The sequence below is a fragment of the Microcaecilia unicolor genome, chromosome 8, assembly GCF_901765095.1.
Source record: "Microcaecilia unicolor chromosome 8, aMicUni1.1, whole genome shotgun sequence".
NCBI lineage: Eukaryota > Metazoa > Chordata > Amphibia > Gymnophiona > Siphonopidae > Microcaecilia > Microcaecilia unicolor.
This window is the reverse complement of record NC_044038.1, coordinates 120,769,912-120,788,305: the sequence shown is the minus strand read 5'-3', so window position 1 is coordinate 120,788,305 and position 18,394 is coordinate 120,769,912. Positions and strand designations below refer to the sequence as shown.

At 43.3% G+C, this 18,394-nt stretch overlaps 1 protein-coding gene across 6 annotated transcripts in view; it reads right to left on the bottom strand.

Annotated features, from left to right (window-relative positions):
• The window catches only part of RUFY1 (RUN and FYVE domain containing 1), a 744,748-nt gene that overhangs the window by 453,974 nt on the left and 272,380 nt on the right, over positions 1 to 18,394 (bottom strand). For all 6 annotated transcript variants that reach the window (XM_030213172.1, XM_030213171.1, XM_030213174.1 and 3 more), the window contains one exon: positions 9,007 to 9,072. In XM_030213172.1, the coding sequence (XP_030069032.1) occupies positions 9,007 to 9,072 (66 nt within the window). The remainder of the gene's footprint in view (positions 1 to 9,006; positions 9,073 to 18,394) is intronic.

The following is an 18,394-nucleotide window of genomic DNA, read 5'->3' as shown; positions in this document are numbered from 1 at the left end:
CTCTGTACCACTGGCTGCCAGTATCTTTCTGTATAGAACTAAAGATTCTGCTCATAACTTTTTGGGCACTGTATTTTGATCTATCATATCTAGCTGACTATTATATTACAAACACAATACCAAGGACACTTTGCTCTTCAAGATTTTTTACACTGTTCTGCCACCTGTTAGACTACAATTCTCACATAGGAATTTTTACTTTCCTGGCTCCTTCCCTCTGGTATTCTTTACTATCGTTTATACGTCAAGAACCCTCCTCATTCTTCAAGTTTTAAGAAGCTCGTGAAAACCTGTACTACCTACAAGCTTTAATGGCAACAGATCTTAACATAAGGAAAGGGCTGGTGACTCCCTGCAAGTTTTCCTGTTAGTAGTATAACTGTTTCATGTTTTTGCTTTGTACTTTTTTATGGATATTGTTTTATTTGTATTTATTTATTACATTTGTATCCCACATTTCCCCACCCATCGGTAGGTTCAATGTGGCTTAAATAATATAAGAGAGACTGTTACAGAGATCGGTTTTGCTGAAGTATAGTTCTTAATAAATATGATCAAAACTGGCATGGACTATGTTTGAATAGTCTTTGAGAAAAAGTTGATGGATGAGGTTAGAATCGTTTTTAATTTATGAGCGTATTTCGGCAATGTTTAAGTTGTTTTGGGGTGAGCAGACGCTGGTGGAAGTAGTTTCTTGAAAAGGTATGTTTTTACGGAATTTGAGGTAGTTGTCAGTGAGTTTGAGGTTTTTTGGCAGTGAGTTCCAGAATTGGGTGCCCATATAGGAGAAGCTGTCTGCATATGATGTTTTGTATTTCAGTCCCTTGCAATTGGAGTAGTGAAGAGTCAAGTATGATCTCGCTGATTTCATCGTGTTTCTTAGAGGTAGATCGATTAGTTCAGCCATAGATAGTTCTAAACATGATTGAGTATATCTTGAAGGTTATGCGTGCATTTATTGGTAGCAGTGGAGACTTTGGAGAAGGGGTTTTGCGCTTTCGAAGAGAGTTCTTCTGTATATGTCTGGCTGCTGTGTTTCTGTGCTGTCTGTAATTTTCTTATGATTTGGTCTTTGCATCCTGCATAGATTCCATTGCAGTAGTCTGCTTGGGCTAGCACCAGTGATTGGATCATGTTGCGGAATATGTCTCTGGGGAAGTAGAGTTTTATGCGTAAAAGTTTCCACACTGTGTAGAACATTTTCATTGCTGTGTTCTTAGCTTGGTTTTCGAATGTTAGGTTGTGATCTATTATAATGCCTAGAATTTTCAATTTGTCTGAGATTGGGTGAGAGGAATCCAAGGCATTGATGGTGGTAGGACGTTCAGTGTTGTATTGGGAAGAGCGAATGAGACATTGAGTTTTTTCTCTGTTGAGTTTTAACTTAAATGCCGAAGCCCATGATTCCATGGTGTTCATGCTGTTTGTTATTTCTTTGGTGATTTCGGAGGGATTCTGTTTGAAGGGTATGTACATTGTGATGTAATCCGTATATAGAAATGCGTTAAGGCCTTGCTTGGCTAGTGCTCTGGCCAGTGGGGTCATCATAAGGTTAAATAATAATAATTTATAACCCACCTATACAAACATCTAGGTGAGGTGTAATAAAACAGTCATTTAAAAAAAAACCACAAATCTTACAAATCGCAAACTCTAAAAACTCAGAAACCATCTATCATCTAAACACCCTACAAAAATAGCCAGGATTTTAGTAATTTCTCAAACTGGAGAGCTGAAGCCGACCTACGAGTAGCTAATGGCATTGAATTCCACAAACAAGACCAACAATAACAAAAACAACTATGAATTTCCTCCAAACATCCCAGATGAAAAGATGGAACAACCAATAAATTCTTGGTCTGAGACTGTAACGTCTGAGAAGGACAATAAGTCTGCAAACTGCGAACTACAGCCCCAGGAGCATGTGACCAAAAGTGTTTTACTTGAAATGTACACTGCCTTGATAGACTTTTTTTCTTTTCAGAATAGCAGTCTAATAAATCATTAAATGTTTACATTATATTTGTTCTATTATAATGGTTACTTATTTCAATTTTCTCTCACTATGGACCCCTTTTTATAAAGGTGTGCTAGCATTTTTAGCGCATGCCAAAATTAAGCTTGCGCTAAATGCTAGAGATGCCCATATATTCCCATGGGCGAATCAAGAGGTTATGTTTCAATAAATACATATTCAAAATTTTAAATTTCTTTTCTCATTATACATTGTTTCTGTTGTGTGCTTAATGGAAAACATACAAATTAAGAATTACAAAGAATCCACGAAACAAGTAAGAGCCAGCACATAATTATTCACAAAGGGCACCAAATTAACTAGCACCAGCCCTGCGTCCCATCACTGGTGCCAGATAATGTCACCTATATTTATTTATTTGTTACATTTGTATCCCACATTTTCCCAACTATTTGCAGGCTCAATGTGGCTTACATAGTACCGGAGAGGCTTTGAAGTCTCCAGTGAACAAATACAAGGTAATGTTGTGATAGGATCAAGTTCATGTAGAACTGTCACATTAGGGAGTCGTACAACGGAAGAGTCGAGTAATGTCCATTACGTACTTGAGTTTTGTTGTGTAGCACAGTTCAAGCATTTAGTTGGGTCAGTAGGGTATGCCTTTTGGAACAAGCTAGTCTTTAGTGATTTCCAAAAGCTTAGGTAGTTGTACGTCATTTTCAAGGCTTTTGGTAATGCATTTATTTATTTATTGCATTTGTATCCCACATTATCCCACCTCTTTGCATTCCATAATTGTGTGCTTATGTCGGAGAAACTGGAAGCGTAGATTGATTTGTATTTAAGACCTTTGCAGCTTGGGTAGTGAAGATTTAGAAATGTTCATGTTGATTCGAATATGTTTCTGGTTGGTAAGTCGATCAGGTCTGTCATGTACCCTGGGGCTTCACCGTAGATGATTTTGTGAACCAGGGTGCAGATTTTGAAAGCAATGCGTTCTTTGATTGGGAGCCAGTGTAGCTTTTTGCGGAGGGGTTTTGCGCTTTCAAATCACGTTTTTCCAAATATAAGCCTAGCTGCTGTGTTTTGTGTGGTCTGAAGTTTCTTTAAGGTTTGTTCTTTGCATCCCGCATAGATTCCATTGCAGTAGTCTGTGCGGCTTAGTACCATTGATTGTACCAGGGTGCAAAATGTTTCCCTCAGGAAAAATTGTTTTAAGCGTTTGAGTTTCCACATTGAGTGAAACATTTTCTTTGTTGTGGATGCCACTTGGCTCTCCAGTGTTAGGTTATGGTCCACTGTTAGGCTGAGGATTTTCAGACTGAGATAGGAGTGTAGTCTGGTATGTCAATTCTTGTGGGCTTGTCCACGCTGTGTTGGGATGTTCTTGTGGGGTTGTCCATGCTGTGTTGGGATGAGAGGATGAGACAATGTGTTTTTTCTTTATTTTTAGTTGAAATGCATTTGCCCGTGAGTCCATGATGTTCAAGCTGAGATTGATCTCATTAGTGATTTCTGTCAGTTTGGCTTTGTAAGGGATGTATATTATGACATCGTCTGCGTATATGAAAGGGTTGAGGCCTTGGTTGGATAAGGTCTTGGCTAGTGGGGTCATCATTAGGTTGAACAGGATCAGTGATAGCGGTGATCCTTGTGGTACTCCACAGTCTGCTTTCCATGGTGATATGTTCTTGTGGTTAGGAAGCCCTTGGTCCAGCTAAGTATGTTTCCACCAATCCAGAGTTTATCTAGCAGTCTTAGTAGTATATTGTGGTTTACCATGTCGAATGCACTAGACGTGTCGAATTGGAGAAGGATTTTTTTCCCTGTTGCTATTTCCTGTTTGAATTTGGATAGGAGGGTGAGTAGTACTCTTTCAGTGCTGTGGAGGAGGTGAAAACCTGACTGTGATTCGTGCAGTATTAAGAATTTTTTTATATAGTCTGTAAGTTGTTTGGTTACCATGCTTTCCATCAGTTTAACTACTAGCGGGATCGATGCTACTGGATGGTAGTTGGTGATTTCATTTGTTTTTTTCTTGGTATCCTTTGGTATCGGGGTGAGTAGGATATTGCTAGTTTCCTTGGGGAAGAGACCCTGTTGAAGCATAAAATTTAGGTGGGATGTGAGGTCTACTATGACTCAGTCAGGGGTGAATTTCAATAGGTGGCTCGGGCAGGTATCATGTTTGCAGTGAGTGTTGCAGAACCTGTTAATCGCTTGGGTGACTGTTTCAATGGTAAAGAGGGCTAAGTTTAACCAAGTCCGATCAGCCGGGTATTCTCCAGTGGTTGGGTCCAACTCATTAAGGAAGGTTTTGATGTTGGTGTTGTCTTGAGGTAGAGTGCTGCGTAGTTTTATGATTTTTTCATTTAAATACTTAGCAAATTTATCTGCAGATGGAATGTCTATATTTGTTGTAGTGACCAAGCTGGTGTTTAGGAGTTTGTTCACGAGTTGGTATAGTTTCTTTGTGTCATTGTAATCTGTCCCTATTTTAGTTTTGTAGTAAGATCTTTTTGTCTGTCTTATAGCGTATTTGTATTTTCTTTGTATTTGTTTCCATGCGTTGAGTGTATGTTCATCTTTGGTTTTCCTCCATGCTCGTTCGAGTTTCCCGGTATGCGTTTTTAGTTTTTTCAGTTCATCGCTGAACCATGGTATCGAGTTGTGCTTGCGTGGGGTTCTTGTTCGTAAGGGTGCGATTTCATCTAGTATGCCTTTGCATATTTTGTACCATTCTATGAGGTAGCATGTGGAGTCTGTTTGTGCTGTCTATTCGTTATTGTATATCAGTTGCCAGAATGTTTTCAGGTCTACTTGACCTCTTGTGCTGTAGGATGTGTGTTCTTGTATTCGTTGTAAGCCCTTCTTCCGCCAATGTAGGGACAAATTTAGGTTGCAGTGGTCGGTCCAATGTGTTTCTATCCATTTGATATCTGCTATTATTAAATTCTGGTTGGTTGAAAGTTTGTGTGAGATTAGATTGAGTGTGTGTCCTTTGACGTGGGTTGCTTGCATTTGTGGCCATTTAAGATCCCATAAGCGGAGGAATTCCTTGCATTCTCATGCGTTGATGAAGTTTGGGTCTTCCAAGTGAAGGTTGATGTCTCCTAATACTAGTATATTGGAGTATGTTACACATGTTTGAGATTAAATCCATGAAGTTAGTCTGGGCTTCGTTCCAGTTACCTGGAGGTCTGTAAAACAGGATACAATTCAAATGATCACATAGGGTTATATTGTGAATTCTGATTGAGGCAATTTCAAGTTGAGGTCCTATGGACTCGGCAGTGGTTTCAGTGGTGAAATGGGATCGATAAATTAGTGCTATACCTCCGCCTCTTTTGTCTTTTCTGGTCCAGTGTGTGATTTTGTATCCTGGGGGACATAGGTCTAGGATTACAGGGTCTTTTTGGTCATGGATCCAGGTTTCATTAATGAAGAGTAGGCCAAGGTCTTCAGATATGATCCAGTCTGTTATTGTTGCTGTTTTATTTACAACGGATCTGGCGTTGATGTAGCCCACTTGGATTGTTTGGAATAGGTCTGTTGTGTTAGGTGTTATGTGGACTTTTGTTAGTTGCCATTTCTTTGTTAAGGTGAATTTGTTTGGACCTTTCTTACCCTTCTGTTGTGATTGTCTGCATGTTAGTGTTCTTCTATTGGTTAAGTTGTTGTCAGTTTGGTGAGGTGTGGTGTATCTGGTCAATCTATGACGATTGTGTAGTATGGGTATGATGTTGCTTTCAGTAAGTGGGGTGGTTAGTGCTAGGTGGATTAGTGTTGAGGAATACATTATTGGAAGTAGTTTGAGGGTATTCATTTTGGTTTCTATTCCCTGTGGCTGCTAATAAGACCGTGTTCTGGGGGTTGGGTGCGTGATAGGACTTTTCTTTTTGGTATAGAATCTGGTGTTATGGTCTTGTGTGCTGGTTTGGTTTGCCTGTCAGCTGTTGAGCTTGATGTTGGGTTCGTTTTCAGTGATAAGTTAAAAGCAGAGAAGGTGAGGGGGGGGAGGGTAGCTCTGAGTCTGGGTCCTCCTGTGAAGCAGTTAATTGCTTCTCACCCACCCTAACCAGGTAAACTGCAGGCTCTTATTTCTGGATGTGGTAGGGGATAGAGAGGGGTAGAGGGAGGCGGGGGGGAAACTTCAGAGCACTTTCGAGGTAGTTAGCAGGGAGGTGTCAAATGTGCAACTGACTGTCCTGGATTGCTGGCAGTTGGCCCGGAGGGGATGGTTTCTCTTGGTCAATGAATGGTGTTTGAAAGACAGTGGTAAGGTACTTAACTTGATTGTTCTTTGGAATATGGGAGTGAGGAAGCTAGTGCTTGAACAATGTTTTAGGTTTCCATGGGAACATTTACTATTCTCAAGTTTATCCTCTAATATATGCACTTTGGCAGTCTCGGATAATGCTTTTGACTGTTGACAGCCCGTTAGTGCAGTGTGATTCCGTGTTAGGAAGGGGAGGTGCGTTTCCTGGGTCCATTAGTGAGATGCCTAGAGATGATTGTTTGTCTCCAGTCAGATTTGCTTATGCTTGGGGTTTTTTTTTTAATGTATATATGTGCGTGCGCATGAGATTAGTGATTGACTTGGTTTTTGTTTGTGTATGACAGTTTGAGATCTTGTCTGCCTTCACTATTTCTCAGTATGTTTTCTTTGGATTAGGCGATGTATGGCTGTGTATTACCTTTTGGTTGGGTTGTTTTGGGCCACTTTCGTTGTCTGCCTCGTCAGTTGATGAATTTGATCTGCGGTTCAAAATTCCCTTGGATCCTGCCATTGATTTCCTTGCCAGCTGCTCTGACCGGTCACTTTTGTTTGTTTGGCTCTTCAGCTGGTATGTTGGTTCTCCAGCTCAAGCTCAGCAGTTCTAATAAAATGTGTAGGCTGCTGTAAAAGTAGGGGCTCAACAATTCTAAAGTAAGTGCAGGCTTACAGTGAGAGTGGGAGCTCAGCAGTTCTGAAAGGAATACAGGCTCACAGTGAGAGTGAGAGTTCAGTAGTTCTGATAAAAGTAAAGCCTCAGAAGCAAGCTTCCTATTGTGGGAGCTGCTATCTGGTGTCACCAACCGTCTGCCTGGTTTGAAATTATGTTGTGAAAGATGATGGCTGAGGAAAGCCTTCCCCAAGAACAGGCTACAATAAAGGTTGGAGCTCAGCAGCTCTAATAAGAGTGTAGAATACTGTAAAAACAGGAGCTCAGCAGTTCTAATAAATGTGAAGACTGCTGTAAAAGTGGGAGCCTAACAATTCTAAAGTAAGTGCAGGCTTACAGTGAGAGAGGGAGCTCAGCAGTTTTGATAGGAATATAGGCTCACAGTGAGAGTGAGAGTGAGAGTTCAGCAGTTCTGATAGAAGTAGAGCCACAGAAGCAAGCTGCCTATTGTGGGAGGTGCTATCTGGTGTCACCAACCGTCTGCCTGGTTTGAAATTATGTTGTGAAAGATGATGGCTGAGGAAAGCCTTCCCCACGAGCAGGCTACAATAAAGGTTGGAGCTCAGCAGCTCTAATAAGAGTGTAGAATACTGTAAAAACGGGAGCTCAACAGGTCTAATAAATGTGTAGACTGCAGTAAAAGTGGGAGCTTAACAATTCTAAAGTAAGTGCAGGCTTACAGTGAGAGTGGGAGCTCAGCAGTTCTGAGTGGGACAATGGTGAACCATTTGACTTCAAAAGAAAAACAAAAACGTACTGATACAATTTTATTTCCCCAATATAAACTAAAGCATGAAACAAAATAATCAAGTTTATAACAAGTAAGGAAAGCAAGTAGATTGTGGTTCATTGAATTCTGCATGTAGGAGTGTTGGGCCAGTTGTAGGGGGGGTTAGTTTTTTGGGTGGTGGCAGTTTGTGATGTAATGGGGCAGTTGCACAGAAAATAAGTTTTCAAAGTGGTGGTTGCAAGGTGGTGAGGCAGTGAAGGAGTTGTGGGAGGCAAGTTTTTGGTGGTAGGTGGGGCAGTTGCTTTAGGGTTGGTGATGAAGAAACTGAGGGGTAGTTTATGCATGTGGGTTAACTTATGGGGGAATAGTTTTGGGGAGTAGTGCAGTTGCCTGGAGGTAGTTTTGTGGTTGGGGCAGCCTTTGGGGTGGTGGAGCAGTTGTGGTAATAGTCTGTGGATGCCAAAGCAGTCTGTGGGTTGGTGAGACAGCTGCAGGGTATTGTGGGGTATAGAGTGGCCTAGTGGTTAGAGCATCAGTCTTGCAATCCAGAGGTGGCTGGTTCAAATCCCACTGCTGCCCCTTGTGATCTTGGACAAGTCACTTAACCCTCCATTGCCTCAGGTACAAACTTAGATTGTGAGCCCTCCTGGGACAGAGAAATATCCAGTGTACCTGAATGTAACACCCTGAGCAACTACTGAAAAAGGTGTGAGCAAAATCTAAAAATAAATAAATAAATAAATAAATAATCACTCTCTCAAATTTACTGTGAATGCTCACTGTAGAACTTGCATTGAGCCAAAGAGAGCTTTCTTCTAGATTTTGTAATATTTAACATGTATAGGCAACCCATCCAAGTATGCTTGGAAGTTCTTTCTGATCAAGCCTGTGACACCCAAAACAATGGGAAATATTTCTGTATCTTTATGCCACATTTTCTTGGTCTCAGACTGCATTTTTTGGTACTTCATCTCTTTCCACGAGATTCACAGAGGAATTGCATGGGACCAACAACTCTATGATTAATTGCATTCCTATGTTTTACTATGCTACAGAAGCTTAAATTTCTCTCATAGAAATACATTAGGCCATTTTTGGGGGAGGGGAGCTTATTGCTCTGGAACCTGTGGTCTAATTTGGCCCATTTTTAAACTTGTATCTTTTTACCAGATTTTCCTACACATCAAGCTTCATCCCATTCTGTTATATTCTTGACCCCTTCTGTTTAATTCTTATCTGCTTTTGTTGGGTTGGAAAGAACAAAAAAAAAACCAAATATGTCTGACTCCTGAAAAACTTTCACCCTGAGAGTAAACATTAAACAATTTTTCTATTTATTAAGAGAATATTCCTACCTTAAATGCCTATTCAGTTCTTCTACGTAGTGCTTTTGGTCAAGGAAAGCAGTGATTTCTTCATTTCTAGTAATTATTAGAAAAGGAGAAGAAAACTTTTTAACAGCTACATATATTTTAAGGTTATGTTGCAAATAATAATCATGTATAAAAAGCAGAAACCTATCCAGAAAAAGACTCCATGAAAATCTCTTAAAAGAGGAAATATTGAATTACCTTTTCAAATTAAACCATTTCCAAACAATGCCAAAAATAACAAAGCAAACTTGAAATAAATCCAACTTTTCTGTTACTATGTCCTTTTGCTGTTACTTCACTGGCAGTGGTCCTAGGCAGGGCCGCCGGTGGGGGGAGGGGGGGGGGGGGGGAGAGGGCAAGATTCCCTGGGCCTGGCCTTCCAGTAGGGCCTGGCACTGGGGTCTGTCTCTCGCTTGCTCCTGTGTGTCGGGACCTGAGAGGCTGTGTTAATGCAATACCCCGGGTCCCGGCACACAGGAGCAGTGAGTGATAGACCAAGTAACGTCAGCCCCTGGTTCCAGATTCAAACAAGACACCTTGGCCACCTTTCCCTATCTGCAATAAATACGCTGTGGGCCCCACTCGAAGCCATGCCTCTTTTCTTTTTTGGACATGCAAGAGGTGAAGCAGTTTTGGGTGCCCTGCAGCCCCTCACCCCTGGAACCAATGCATCTTGATAGCTGAGAGGTGCCTGTACTGTGCACTCCAGCTACTGCAGAAGACTTGTGGAGGGAAATGGATCGTTTCATTTTCGATTGTGTTTTTCTTAATGCTTAAAGGGAGGAAAAGAGATGACACAGGAAGTGGAAGAAAGAGGGAGGGAAATGGGGAAGCAGACAGCCGCTGCCCAAACGGGGAAGGGTCTTAAGAGGGGAGCGGGGTGGTGGCACCCCAGCCCGGCTAAGTTGGCCCTGTCCCGAGTGGGATCTGTCTCTTGGAAGCCCTGGTCCTCAACTATATTATGTTCTAAAAATTTAAATCACTAACTTTCTAAAATCATGCTCATCCTCTTAAAACTCACATCTAAAGAATCATGTCATAGCTGGCCAAAGTTTTACTAGAGTTTTAAAATAGTTCAGTTTTAAAATTTCCTTGCAGTATGAATATAATCTCCATTGGACCACATGTTTTTTATTTCTTGCCAGGACTGTCTCTCTTATACTGCCAAGAATTCCTCCAAGCCAATTTTTTTTTACAATAGATATAGTTAATATACAGTCCTTGTTCTTCAAATTCTCTCCTGTGCACTGTATTATAAATTACCATGCTATGTTTTAAATTAACATATTTTATTGAAAACTACCAAGTTCTGTTTGATTATCCTTTATCTTTTATTTATTTTTTGTATTTAGCTCACACTTTCCAGTCGTAGCTCAAGGTGAGTTACATTCAGGTATGGTAGGTCCCTCGGAGGACTTGCAATCTAAGGGAGTCGTAAGTACATTCTGGGACAGACCAAAGGTCCATCAAGCCCAGCATTCTGTTTCCAACAATGGCCAATCCAGGTCATAAATACCTGGCAAGATCTCAAAAAAGTACAAAACATTTTATGCTGCTAATCCTAGAAATAAACAGCAGATTTTCCCCAAGTCCATTTTAATGATGGTCTATGGACTTTTCCTTTAGGAAGCTGTCCAGACCCTTTTTTAAACCCCACTAGGCTAACCACCTTTACCACATTCTCTGGCAATGAATTCCAGAGTTTAATCACACACTGAGTGAAGAAACATTTTCTCCGGTTCGTTTTAAATTTACTACTTTGTAGCTTCATTGCATGCCCCCTAATCCTAGTATTTTTGGAAAGAGTAAACAGATGCTTCACGTCTACCCGTTCCACTCCACTCATTATTTTATAGACCTCTATCATATCTCCAAGCTGAAGAGCCCTAGCCGCTTTAGCCTTTCCTCATAGGGAAGTCATCCCATATCCTTTATCATTTTCGTTGCCCACCTCTGCACCTTTTCTAATTCCACTATATCTTTTTTGAGATGCGGTGACCACAATTGAAAACAATATTCGAGGTGAGGTCGCACTGTGGACAAAGGCATTATAACATCCTCATTTTTGTTTTCCATTCCTTTACTAATAATACCTAACATTCTATATGCTTTCTTAGCCACAGCAGCACACTGAGTAGAGGGTTTCAACGTATCACCAACGACGACACCTAGATCCCTTTCTCGGTCGGTGACTCCTAACTTGGACCTTGCATTACATAGCTATAATTTGGGTTCCTTTTTCCCACATGCATCACTTTCTACTTGTTCACATTAAATGTCATCTGCCCAGTCTCCCAGTCTCGTAAGGTCCTCTTGTAATTTTTCACAATCCTCTCGCGATTTAATAACTTTGTGTTCCTGACATGCGGGAGTATAATCAGGCTTGTTTGCTGCGGCACCTAAGGGATTGGGTGTTGGGTACGACAACTAACACAGATGTGGCCCTGGAGAAAGCCCCCTGGCACATTAATTTCTTGCTGCACGCAAAGCGAAAAGCTCTCCCCGCCTTGATGAAGGATAGTGTCTTGTTAACCCCATTGCGAGTCATATGGCTGGATATATTGAGACTCTGGGGGCAGAACCCAGAAAGTAGTGTGCTGCTACCAGTGACTGGTAATGCGGACTTTCAGCCAGGAAGGGAAAGCAAAGTCTCCAGAGACTTAGAGCGCACTGGAGTCATCCTTTTGGAGAATTTTCTAAGGGAGGACGAAAACATCCTTCAATATTCAGAATTTGCAGGGAGATGCGCTGGGGGGCCGATGACGATGTTTGCCTACCGCCAGCTGACCCATTATATGCAAGGGCTTCCTAGTGAGAGCCTGTCACTGGCTTTTGGGACGCAGTTGAGAGAATTTCTGTTTGGGGATGCGGCTGGGCAGGTATCGGTGTCAGGGTTCCACAAAGCTCTGAGAGAATACAGGCCCAAGAGGGACGTTAAGGAGGTGTCGGAGCAGTGGAGTCAGGAATCGGGAGGGAGAGTAACAGAAGGGAGAATCTTGGCAGCATTGAAGGGGAATGGGGTGGTGGTGCATAGTGCCGAACTGCAGGAATGTCATTTTAGAACTATTCATAAAGCATACTTTTCCACCAGACAGGCATGGCATGCGGGTATTGTAGAGGTGGATGCATGTCCAAAGTGTGCAATGAGGGGAGCCACCCTTTATCACAGCATGTGGCAATGTAGGGACATTCGGGTCTTCTGGACAGCTCTCTCTCGGTTTCTGTCTTGGGTTCAGCGACATCGGGTACGCATCTCCTTTGAGCAAATGATGTTCTGCTCAAACGCAGTATGGGACCAGGGGTCGCGGGAGGAGAAGTTTTTTCTGAGTAAGGCCTGTATTTTGGGGAAAAAATGCATTCTTAACAATTGGGTTTCAGACAGGGCGCCATCGTACTGGTACTGGAGAAATAAACTTCACGAGCTTATGCTATGGGAGCTGCAGGATGCTAGGTACACACCGAAAAGAAGGCAATGCTTCATACGGGTATGGGGGACCAATTTAAACAGAATATCACCATGGACACGGAGTCAAGTTCTGAATGTGCTGGGTTAGATTATGAGAATGAGTGGAGTGAATGGTATTTGGAGTGAAGTCCCGCAAGGGATCCGTAAGATGAAGTTTCAGCTTCTGGATATGTGAATCAAGGGGGCGGGAGGGAAGGGTTGGAGGGAATAGGAGTGTGTGGGGGGGGAAGGTAACGTTATAAAGGATCAGGACGTTCAGCAGTTTAATGGGCAACTGTTCTGTACTTCGCAATATACAGTAAAGTTGGTTATGATCTGAATGTTTCTAGTACTTGAACTAAATACTGGAAGTAAAGACAAGTTTGGGGATCAGGGGATAACATGTTGTAACTTTTGGGGGTTGTTTAGCAAGGCATGAGATCCTCACGCTGGAAGTTTGTGTAATTCACTAAGTGAGGGTTATTACTGTGGTATGACCTGTTGAACTCAATGCTAGAGTATCTGCATTGTTTAAACGCACCAGTAAAGTGGAATTGCCATAACAAGTTTATAAGACTATGTATAGTGGGAGGAGGAGGGGTGAAAATGCTAAAGTTTGATGTCTGAACATCATGTTGTATTATTGGATATGTTGTTCTCTTAAGCGTTGCAATATTGTACTATAGTCAACATGATTAGGTGACTACTATTTTTTTTGCTGTGTTTTCAATAAAAACCGTTGAAACATAATAACTTTGTGTTGTCAGCAAATTTAATAACCTCATTAGTTACTCCCATCTCTACATCATTTATAAATATATTAAAAAGCAACGTGATGCCGAGCTAGGAAGCGGCTGTGAGTGAGGAGAGCTCCTGGTTCGACCCTCGAAATAAATATTAAAAAGGGCTTTTATCGCAGAAGCTTTGTGCTGCTGATTGGCGACTTACCTCTGGAAAGCGGCTGGAATCTACCGGGCTTGTCAGAGCGCGATGGCCCTTCGTGCACCACAGAAGGACAAGGAGAACGCGCCAGAGTGAAAATAAAATGGCGGACGAGGGTGAATCGGGCCAAACCACGATCAGCTCAGCCTGGGTGGCGGAGATTGTGGCTGAGGTGCGGAAAGTCATCAACGCCTCCTTAGTTTCGGATAAGCTCGATACCGTGGAAGGCTTGAAGGCTTGAAGGGTGAATTTTCAGCCCACTGCCAGAGAGTGTCTGACCTGGAGGACAAGGTACAGCAGTTGGCGGCAGGGAGGGACGACCTGCAAAAGCATGTTCAAACACTGGAGGATAAGATTGATGACATTGAAAACCGCTCCAGGCGAGAGAATTTGCGGCTGGTTGGTCTGCCAGAAAAGATCACGGATTCAGAGCTTAGAGGATTTTTGGAATCCTGGTTGAGCAAGAGCCTGCAATTAAAATCAGAAGCGGGAGAGCTCCGCATTGAGCGTGCACATTGACTAGGAGGACCGCGGAGGCCAGACCGCGAGTGGTCATCTTCAAGTTGCTAAACTGCGTACATAAGACTGAAATCCTAAGGGCTATCCGAAGCAGGGGCATGTTAACATTTGAATATCAACCAGTACTATGTTTTCAGGATTACTCCTCCAGAGTCGCCCTGCTGCATAAGGCCTATGCTAATGTTTGTGGGGAACTGCACCGGAGGCACATTCAGTTCACGCTGCTGTATCCTGCGCGGCTCAAAGTGTTTACTGAAGGGAAACCACAGCTATTTGAGATGACCGACGGCGCTAAAGCTTTCCTGCAAAAGCTACCACCATTATGAGCTTTGCTGCCTAAAACAGCAGAAGATGAGTGTGGTACTTTCGGGTGGCGCAGGAGGCCCTTGGTGGGGCTTTGAGGTTTTTTGTGTGAAGAAGAGATCTGCTGTCCTTGCATGAGTAACAGTATGTGATTAGGCATGGGGCCTCTTGGATTTGGAACATTATGATTGCCCACTATCCTGAAGATAATAGCTGCTGGTTGGACATTGGGTGTTTGGAGTGGGGAAAACTAAGTTGTATGTGTAGGATATGAGTGCTAATGAATCTGAGTACTGGGTGGTATAAGAGGGGCAGTGGGAGATAACTGACTTGTGTGAGGCCTGTGTGAATCGGATGGAGGGATGTGGGGGATGAATGATAGGTGTATGCTTGGAGGGGAAGATGATTTGGGCGGTAGGATGTGGAGACTTGCTCATGCTGTTTATGAATCGGTGGTGGGTAGTAAAAAACAGGCCTTCTTATCTGGCAGAGGGGAACTGAGGGAGGGGCTTCTCATGCAGGGCCTGTCTAGTGGGAGAGGGTGGAGATAAGAGTTCAAATCCAAGGGAGGGAGGGGGATGCGCAAGTGCTCTGGGGGGAGTTTGGTTGGGTTTGGGTGGGGGGGAGGTTTTTCTTTTTTTCTTTCACGTTAATTCTTGTGTTGGTTTTGCTAACCGGGTGGCTCCCCTGATCTGGGAGAAGGTGCAGGTACTATGGAGTGGAACGGGAGGAATGCAGGGCTGGAAGGGTTATTGCTGGGGTAGCCCTAAGGCCTACTTTCAAGGGCTGGATACTTGGAGCTATTTGCATTCTATTCCTCCATGACTGCGATTAAACTGATATCGTGGAATGTGAATGGAGTTTCTTCTCCCATAAAGCGACAAAAAATCATGCAGGCTTTAAATCGGCAGAGGGCAGATGTAGTTTTTTTTTTTGCAAGAGACTCATTTGCCCACTTCAGAGCACCTCAAATTTAAAAAGTGGTGGGTGGCAGATTTAGTGGAAGCGCCGGCGTTGAATCGTAAGGCAGGCTTGCTGATCCTCTTCAGGAAGGGACTGGAAGTTCAAAAGCTGCAAACTTGGAGGAACCCCAAGAGTCGCTTCCTTATTGTTAGGGTGGCTTTGGGCAAGCAAGAAGTACTCTTATGCAATGTCTATGGCCCCAACACATATGATACTAGATTCATACAAGCCCTCACACGTAGATTGCTAGAGATGCCAGACGTACCTATTCTGATGGGGGGTGATTTCAATTTAGTTCACGACCCGACTGTGGATAGATCTTTGGGAGCCGGGGAGGTGGGGAACCCCAACAAGGGTATTCCACTAGTCTGTTCTACCTTACACGTGCTAGATGTGTGGCGAGCACTACATCCCATGGATAAAGATTTCACTCACCTTTCGAGAGCACATGGATTTCAATCACGTATTGACTACTGGTTGATATCAGCATCACTGTTTTCTAACGTGCTAGATGCAGGGATTGGACCCTATAAGTGTGTCGGACCATGCATGGGTGTGGTGCACAATCACATTGGGTTCGGTGGAGGCAGGGGCATTCTGGTGGAGGTTTCCGTTGCAACTGTACTGGGATGGTGAGTTTCGAGACTACTTGACAAAGAAATGGACTGAATATCAAGCTGATAATGCAGAGCACAGGTATAATCCAGTCCTTTTTTGGGAAGCGGCCAAGGCGGTTTTACGCGGGGAAATTATAGCCTACATGGCGTTTAAAAAGAAGGCAAGAGATTGGGAAATTTTGAGGCTAGAAAAACAACTGATTAAGGAGAGGATTCTTTACGGGAAATACCAATCAGAGGATAGGCGCAGTGCATTGATGGCCGTACAGTCCTCCTTGGGGGAGTTGCTGCATGCACAGGCGGTTAAATCAATACAATATTTTAAGTACCAGTTGTATCGTCATGGGAACAAGACTGGAAAGTTAATGGCACGGCTGGTTCGGGGAGCCAGAGGTTTGTCCAGAATAGCTCAGGTTGATAGAGGGGATGGTGTGCTGGTGAGAGAGGATTCAGAAATTATGGATGTTTTTTTGAAGTATTATAAGCAGCTCTATGCAACATCAGAAGAGGAGCTGCTGGAGGATACCGTATACTTGCATAGTGTAGATCTTCCACATGTGATAGAAAAAGATTGTAGAATGCTTAATGCAGTCATCACAGAGGAAGAGGTGGCATTGGCAATACAGCAGAACACTGTGGGTAAAGCACCGGGGCCGGATGGCCTGCGAGCTGAATTCTATAAGCTCCTTTCACCCTCTATTGCATCATTGTTACAGTCGGTGTTTACACAGTTTATTTGTGATGGGGCGCTGCCCCCATCTCTTCAGACAGCTCAGATTAGTCTGCTGTTGAAACCAGGGAAAGATCCTACGAAGCCGTCTTCATACAGACCCATATCTTTGCTGAATACTGAGGCCAAGCTGTTTGCCAAGGTTTTGGCGAATAGGCTGGCACGGGTTTTGCCGTCAGTGATAGCTGACCCACAGACGGGGTTTGTAAGGGGAAGAAAAATAGTGAATAATGTGAGAAAGATCCTTATATCTTTGGAGCAAGTAGAACGTATGCAGACACCATCTCTTTTAGTCAGCTTCGACGTAGAAAAAGCGTTCGACCAGGTGAACTGGGGATTTATGTTTGATGTCTTACGGAGATATGGGGTGGGAGAACTATTTGTACAGGCCGTACAGGTACTTTACGAGTCTCCACAGGCAATGATTAGATTTAACGGGGTGTTTACATCTCCCTTCGCGAATAATAGAGGTACGCGACAAGGGTGTCCCCTTTCTCCCTTGCTTTTTGTCCTCTCCCTAGATCCTCTGGTAAGGGAGGTTGTGAGTAACCCGGAGATAAAAGGGGTGCAGGTTGGGAAACAAGAATTTAAGCTATCTGCATTTGCAGATGACCTGTTAATTCACATTGTGGAGCCCCAGGGTTCATTGACAGTTTAATGGATAGTTTCTGGGAGTACGGGGAGTTCTCGGGTTTTAAACTTAATTTAGATAAGTCTTTGGCGCTACCAACACGTGAGTCTGTGAGACGAGAATGTGTGGGTGGGTTTCCCTTGAAGTGGGAAGCTCGTTCTTTTCGATACTTAGGCATTAAGCTCTGTACTAGAACATCACGGCTGTATAGGTGTAATGTGGAAGGGCTATTGGATTCCACAAGAGAATGGCTAAAGAAGTGGGTGCACTTACCAATTTCGCTTCATGGCAGAATACAGTTATTTAACATGGTTTTATTTCCAAGATGGCTATATGTGCTCTAGGTCCTCCCATTGCGACTATTGAAGCGGGATCTGGGAGTGCTGAGAGGACTGTTATCTAAATTTTGTTGGGCGGGGAAAAAGCCAAAAATGGCCTTTAGGTACCTCCTAGGAGCTTGGAAACATGGAGGTTTAGGATTGCCAGTTCTGAGCGTGTACAATCAAGCCTGTTTAATATGGCATTTTGGAGACTGGTACTTGAATGAACAGAATTTCACACCCTTGGAGCTTGAACGGGAGTATTATTCGCCTTGGCATGCCAATTATCTGCTGCAGGAGGTAGGAAAACAGCTGCCCAAGGAGTTGAGAAGCAGCATAGTATTGCAGTCCGTGCGTGAGGCCTGGACATACTTAGTCCCTCTATTGGGAGGGGGGGGGGGATCCTGGGACTTCGGACCAGATACCTATTCGGGGTAATAAGCAATTTTCCCCAGGACAAGACAATGCTAGCTTTCGGCGATGGACTGAACAGGGGTTGACTCTCTTCAGGCATGTAATAGATGAGGAGGGTAGACTGCTCAATTGGGTGCAATTTCAGAATCAGTCAGGGGTAGAACAGAGGGATGTACTAGCCTACTTGCAGCTACAGCACTATTATAAATCACTAGACAGGAGGGGATTGGGTTGTCGGGTGGGAGCTCATTTGGATGAATTTTTTGGACAGTTTCCGGAGGGGGTGGCTGTCGATCTCATCCCACTATAAGGAGGTGCAAAAACGGGTAGTGAGACGGTCCCGAGCGGCGATTTTAAGCCGATGGAACCAGGATTTAGGGGAACAGCTGACGGAGTTAGATTTGTCGGCTTTGATTAGGAGGATTTCAGATGTATCTACTAGCGCAGAGTTGAGAGAGTGTCAATGGGGGAGAAGATAACAAAACA